Here is a 7,259-nt window from a genome sequence, read left to right on the forward strand (position 1 = left end):
TGGCCTAGTGCCTTGATTTCTTTTAAAATATACATTATATTATCGGTAGGTCGGTCCATGTAAAATTGTATAAATATTTTCAACAGCCAGCCATAAATGAAATTGAAACTCTTTCGCATTTATCTACATATGCGAAAATAATTGAGCATCGGCAGCAAAAGCATCCTAAAGCCGTTTCATTATTGCCTTCGCCGTTGCCGTTGCTGTTGCTATTGCTGTTGCTATTGCTGTTGCTACTGCTGCTACTGCTTCTGCTGCTGCTGCTGCTCCGAGTGTTGTGACTGGTGCTGTTAACATCATTCATTTGTTTGAATAGTTTTTGAAAAGTTATTTGTCACGCATTCTAACTTCAGTCATTCTATGACTGTTAAACAGTGTAAACGTGACAAGTAACAACAAAATGAGTAAATTAATGCTTTGTACATAAATGTGTTTATCAGTGCATAAGTTGTAATCACGATTAAATAATTACGAAATAAGAAAAAAAAAAATATCTCTAACATAATTTTTCAAAAACAAAAAAAAAATTAATAACAAAAAAAATATATTTATTCATGGTGTTTTTTTTTTTTTTTTTCATTTCATCTTGCAACAATGAAGTTATAATGATGGGGAATGATGTCATTATTTACTCTTGATAGCATCATAAAAAACTTCATTATAAATCTCGTAGACATACTTTCATGTTTTTGCGGGTATGCGTGCATGTGTATGCGCGCGTGTGTGTGTGTGTGTGTGTGTATGAATAAAGATGTGCCGTTTCGACCGCATATATTTATATATGTGTGTGCGTTCATGTGTCAGTATGCTTGAGAGTGATGTGTAAGAACGCTTGACCGCTACCACCATAATAAAAACCTTCAACTTTTTATTTTTTTTATTTTTTTTCATTCTTTTCTCTTTTCCTGTCATTTTTATGGTTTTGCGACCAACAGATGCCGAGTGTTTAACAAATTGAATACGTAGAGGAACTTAATACAACAATAATAGCGTCACACACAAATTGCTGAATAAAGGCCGACCATATATCTTACACAATATTCAACATGGATAAAGGAATTTACAACAGCCACAATAACAACAGCAATAACCGCAGCAGCAGCCATTACAATCAAAATAATAATATTTATATATTAAATTCAGATCAAACAGTAAGTCATGAATAAATATTTAAATGATTTTTAATTAAAATAAATAAAACTTTAATCGACTTGACATAGCTAACACTGTGTAACTAACTAACAGATTAGTTACCTAACTTGTCTACGTATCCGTGATAGATCCGCTTAAACAAGCCTTTCTTAGATAGCGTTTTCGATGAGTTTCATGCGGAGGTTAGGAAGCGATGAAAATGTTGCAAGGCAAAGATTATATTTGTGATGAACAACAAGATCAACATCAATCTGTCTTTCTGTTACTGTCCGCAAGCTGTCGTGAGAAGCACTGCCTTCATCTAAGTTATCAAAAGCGTGTATCCTGAATTCTTTTTCCTTATCACCTAAAAATTATTTATTATACTTTGCCAATTATGGGCGTGGCAGTTAATAGATGGCTACCTTTCTTGCAATCAATTCGTATTTATTTTTTAAAGCTATTCGGCTAATTTTTATAGAAATCATTTCAATACTCGACCGATTTATTTTCGCTTCCCGTCCGATTACTGAAATTAGGCTGCGCAGAGTGTTGATACCGTTCATATAAGTTTTCTGGACCTGTTGGCAGTAGGTCATCTCATTAACTCGGTAACGTTAAGCAAAAAGGTCACTTGCTTCAGTGCAGACCAAAGGAATAATGCCCATTTTTGTGTTAACAGATCGTTTGGCGGTTCCCTTTATCGAACTAACTTCGAACTATTTTAATCAAGAATATTACACTTTACGTGTTCTTATGCATTCTTGGATCTTGTAAGTGCAACGAAGTGGGCAATATATCCCAATTCCTCGATGGTAGGTATTTATATTTTAAAGGTTTCTACATTTTGAAGTTATATTGTGGTAACGATTCTTACACATGACTCAGGTGACATTTGACGATAGTACTTATGGAAAATAGCTGAAGACTTTAGCAGTAAATTTTGACCTTATGCGATATTAAATTTGGTAGTTTCCTTCGAGTGAACTTATGGTTTTTCGGTGTATTTAGCCTATAATCATTAATTTCTATGCATGCAGCCCTGAACATGAGAATAGCACATACATCATCAAGTGAATAAGCTCATAGCTAAATAGTACGATATTTATAACCAAATACAAAAAAAATCTACCTTCAAATATAGCTTGGAAATCACAAAAAAAACCACACTATGTTGTGGAGGCAGGGCTTTTGTTAATATAACGAGTTTTCAAAGTAAGCTTTTATATGGGAAATAGTCGAAAAAGTGGTGCGATTGCAACTATTTTCAATAGCATTCGCCGTTGGGCCAAAGCATGTCGGCCGACCAGATTTCGTCAAAGATCCCAACAATTGCGAGCTGGAGTTCGAACACAAGAAAACAAGATGGATAGACAGACAGACAGAAAATAAAAGGGTGGATCTCTATCAAGTGTCTTTCTATGTGTTGCATACATCCCAAAAAATATTTACATAGAATTGTGCCTCAACTAGCCGAAGATATAAAACATGAAAAATTGATTATTTTAAATAAAAAAATTTCATCTAGACATAGAAATAGCACCAAATTCACTACAAAATATTTGAAGAAGATATAGTTGGCAACTAAAGACTTTCCGATATGTTTCCTGTGGCACTGAACATCAAGAGAGAGTTTTGTTGATTTCCCTGAGCCGGTTAGTATTTTTCAAAACATTTTGCTCCCATTTCCATCGTTTCAAAGAAATTCCATAAGTTTGAGACTACGCCGTGATAGTTTCAAACCTTCAATATCATTTACAGTTCTTACCGGATGCTTTGGATTATTCTTCGTACTTAAAAATCGCCATTTACTGACATGGAGTGAAAATTTTTCTTTTTGATATGACCAATCACTTGGAGGATGTCCCCTATTTGTGTAACACGGTGATGTTCAGAAAGAAATGAGCAAAAAGATCAGGCAGTGAAGGCTGTGTTATGCCTTCAACGACAGAGCGCCTACTGTAACTACAGCGTTTTGGAAAGCATTCGTTTGCCTATCTGCTTCTAATCGTAGCCACATGCCAAAAAAACTCACTCCACTGCGTTGTACATATATGTTTTTGTGTTATTTTTATGACTAGTATCCAAAATATATTCTGCACGCATAACATGACAAAACGAGAAAACTCTAAAAGATAACGAGAAAATTTTTTTTAAAGTAATGAATGCAAATAAAAACGAATTTTTAATTAAATCTTTAAAAATGTTGAATTAAATTTGCGCTATTTACGTATCCACAACTGCATAATATATTATCATCATTTAATATATGATATTTATGCATACATAATACATACATCTATATATGAATGAAAATATTTTATCTATTTTTGCAGTAATATAGAAACGGGTTGATAGTTAAACCTACCCTACAAGTTGAATTAAGTCCTCATCCTGCTTAAAAGTAGCAAGAGAAGTAGAGCAATAAAGTGAATGAACATTTCGCCACCAAACAGAAAAAGCCTAGTTTAGATCAACGATTATTCTTAAGTTAATCTTCGGAAACTTTTTGGAAAAAATTTTAGAGCAAATTGAGTCGAGAAAATCAAAACAATTGCAGGCAATCCGTCTTGGTCCTGAAATATTAGCATACCAAAGAATTGCGAAAAAATCTGCCCTAACCCAACGGACGTCCACAAACTAGGTTTTCTTTTTTCAACACGACCAATCACCGACGGTATGTCCCGTATACGTGTAACACGGCGCTGTTAAGGAAGAAATTAAGCAAACGAAAAGATAGGAAATGGCCGCAATTTAGAGGATGTGTCTAGGATAAGTCTTAGGATAAAGTCTTGAAATATATGTCTACTGTATGTGCATAGGGTATTTGAGTGTAGTCTGCACACCGCTATATTGTTTCATTTGTTTAATTTCAAACTCCCTCTGCATTAGAAAGAAATAACTAAATAGCCTTCAAACGATCATTTAATCCACAAAAGTATAGCGTACTAATTGATTGATTTAATGAATTAATAAAAATTTGCTAATAAAAAAAAAAATAAAACTCTAATTATAAAACTTTCTAGTTATTACGAAGGAAAAAAGCGAAAAAGCAAGAAAAATTTCATTTATAATAAAAAAAGCGAAGAAAATAAAATCTCACTTGACCGCAAACAATGAATTTTGAAGTTTGCAACTATTTTCAACTTTCTGCTGAAGCAAATAAAAATATTTTACGGTTTTTTATATCAAAATTGCAAAAGCAATTTTTCCCTTCATTTCATAAGAGAAAAAAGAAAAAGTTTATAGAACAAATCAATAAATGTATAAATAAGCATTAAAATTATATTTTCTTAATAGCTAAAAGTAGGCAATATGTTTTTTTTAGCTTTCAAAAAATATTTTAAGCAATTGTGTGTCGAAAAATTTGGCCTCAGCTGAAATTAATTTCTTTCTACTTTTTCCAAACCAGTTCGACTCTTACGAGTGAATTACCTACGTTTCAGTCAGATATCATACACCATCTGGTGATTGGCTTTGCAGCAGTACGCTCAAGGCGAATATAATTTTCTTCCGAGATCTTTTTGAAAACCTGCTATGCAAAATAAAAGGCTAACCTGATGCTTCTACTGCGCCACTGGGAGCTAACACGTTGTTTTCTTTTGTTCCTGCTTCAGTTCACAAAGTTGTGCAGTAAAGCGCACAAATTAAAAGTGAAAGAAATAAGAAAAAAAACTATATTGGGCGGTCACCGAATGCTTTATGCCCATCAACGTTATCATAAAAAAACTAAGTAAAGAACAAGAAGTAAAGAAAAAGTAATGAAAAAAAAAATTAAATTTTGATATGCTGTAATATTGGGCAGATATGGTCAATTCTTGGCATTTTTACACCTACACTACAGCATCGCCCCTAGGATAGACGTTCAAATTTTTGCAGATTTATCTGCAGTAGTTTACGAGTGAAGGTCGAAACAAAAATTTTTTTCTTACTTTTGAAAAACAAAGGTGCTTTGAGTTTACATGGTACAATAGGCGTGTGCTTCGACTGATTTGGTCCATTTTTAATGCCAACCTACGTGCAAGAACTTCCAATGTTTCTGCCAAATTTGAATTCGATAGCTTCATTTTTGCGGCGAGTAGAATGTTTACAACAAACTTTATACAGACGGACAGACCAACAACCGGAGAGATAGGCTTTCTTAAGTCGATTTAGAATTTAATGCTGGCCAAGAATATATATAATTTGTGGGGTCTTTGAAGTTTCCTTCTGACCGTTGCAAACGTATTGACAAAATGAATATACTGCTCATCCTTCGGCCATGGGTCTAAAAAAAAAAGGACGGCTGGAAGAAATGAAATAATTGAGACGAATATTTCCCTCTACGCGAATCAGTGATTGTAGACTAGGAGATCAGTAATGTTTTCGAACGTTCGCTTGTAGCCCCCACAAATAAAGGATCCTATAAGATGATGAAATGTATCCTACAATTTTGAATCAAGTTAACCGTGACATCTTTCATGGCTGCAAAAACGGAAGAATAAAATTGCGATGATAGTTTCTTAGCTCGAAAATCAGGCCTAAAATTATGTTTTGCGCGTGCCCAACCACACTTCCAAGTAGCTGATGGATGTCAAACAGATTTATATGGGAATTAAAATTTTCTACTTGTTGGCGAGTAAAAATTGTCTATTAATGTCTTTAGAAATACATAATACATAACGGTATCTATAAAAATGTAGAAATATTGTTTGGCATTATATTGTTAAAAACAAGAGAATCGCAATTAGAAAAGCATCCTATCAGGGAGAGTTTCCTGACAATTTTTACGCCTTGTTTACGATGTGGTTTATTGAAAGCCTGCATCTCATAGCAAAATATAAAATTCGGAGAATATTCCTTTGATCGCAAGTGTCAAGACCTCTTTAAGCTTGACTTTCAAATATCTTATGTAACAACACAAACCATAACTTGTAAGCTGTAATTTTCTACATATTGCAAGCATATTTTACCGAATAATAGTTGAGCGTGCTGCAGGTATTCTTCGAAACAGTTTCTTGGCTCTTGAGGAGTGTGGCCTTCAACCAGCTTACCGTGTATGATGAATATACAAGTCATGAAAAAAGTGCTAAATTTTATGTTGTGAGGAATGTATACGTAATAATTAGTCCATCCGTCCTTGCCGGATTTCCACATAAAAAAGTTTATCATTATGAATACGTATTTGCCGTAATAATGCACTTTAGAATGTGTGTATGTCATTTTGTTAAGCAATTTTATTACAGACTAATTTCATATTGCACATACTCTGCGTATGACGACTACACTCGTCATCGCTAAATTTTTGGCGGCAAGGTCGCAACAACAGATGTCGACACAAGCAACTAGTCAAATAAAAACATACACGTTGGGCATTAATTTATTATTTTCTACAATTTTTGTGTCTGTGGATGTGGCTATATAAGACAAACAAATTACAAAACGGACCGAGGGACGGGCCGACGAACGTGGGTAAATCGTCGCAGGATCTGATAGACTGTAAACTGTCTAAATTTTACGAGATTTTTGAGATGTCTATCCGAAAGCTACAAAGATAACCTTAGATATACTGTCCCCTTCCCCTTGTTCCCCTTGTGATGTACAAAAAAAAGCAAAGGTACAATTCCCTTTAAAGTGCTATGTTGGGTCGACTTTAGGCGACAATTTCTTTAGTTCGCTTGGTGAATACGAAAACTTTTTTTATTACCTTATGCCTTAATAACCGAAAAAATATGGCAGATGTGTTTCCTTTGGCACTGTTAATTGGTGCCAGGATGCAACAAGCTTGCGTTACGTAACGTCTTCATTTATTCATTTAAACTAGGAAACTACATAAAATAATAATATTATTGAAGCTTAGATATCAAAACCTGTTTTATGATATATTGAAGCCACATTATACGAGGCTTTGAAATAATACATCTGAAGGCAGTGTAGGCTGTATTGCATCGAAACCGTGCTTTACACGAGCGCTGTTAGCGAGAAACTTCTATATATAGATTACTACTAGTGGAGCTGTACTGATTCAGTCATGATCCTTGGCTTTTTCATGTATCCCTTTACATCCAGACGAGTAATGTTACCGAAAACATTTAAAAAGCACACAAGCAAAAACTTGGAATAATGTGTGAGTAGGAAAGTTATGTTGA

The 7,259-nt window shown here is 34.1% G+C and overlaps 1 protein-coding gene across 3 annotated transcripts in view; it reads left to right on the forward strand.

Annotated features, from left to right (window-relative positions):
- The first annotated feature begins 244 nt into the window (after nucleotides 1-244).
- The window catches only part of LOC119636701 (uncharacterized protein DDB_G0286591), a 10,715-nt gene continuing 3,700 nt past the window's right edge, over nucleotides 245-7,259 (forward strand). The window contains exons 1-2 of one of the 3 annotated variants that reach the window (XM_038032257.1): nucleotides 245-284; nucleotides 936-1,151. In XM_038032257.1, the coding sequence (XP_037888185.1) occupies nucleotides 1,047-1,151 (105 nt within the window). In that variant the 5' untranslated portion in view covers nucleotides 245-284; nucleotides 936-1,046. The other 2 variants (XM_038032255.1, XM_038032258.1) reach the window with 2 other exon arrangements.

This window comes from Glossina fuscipes, unplaced genomic scaffold, assembly GCF_014805625.2.
Source record: "Glossina fuscipes isolate IAEA_lab_2018 unplaced genomic scaffold, Yale_Gfus_2 28, whole genome shotgun sequence".
NCBI classification, from domain to species: Eukaryota; Metazoa; Arthropoda; class Insecta; order Diptera; family Glossinidae; genus Glossina; species Glossina fuscipes.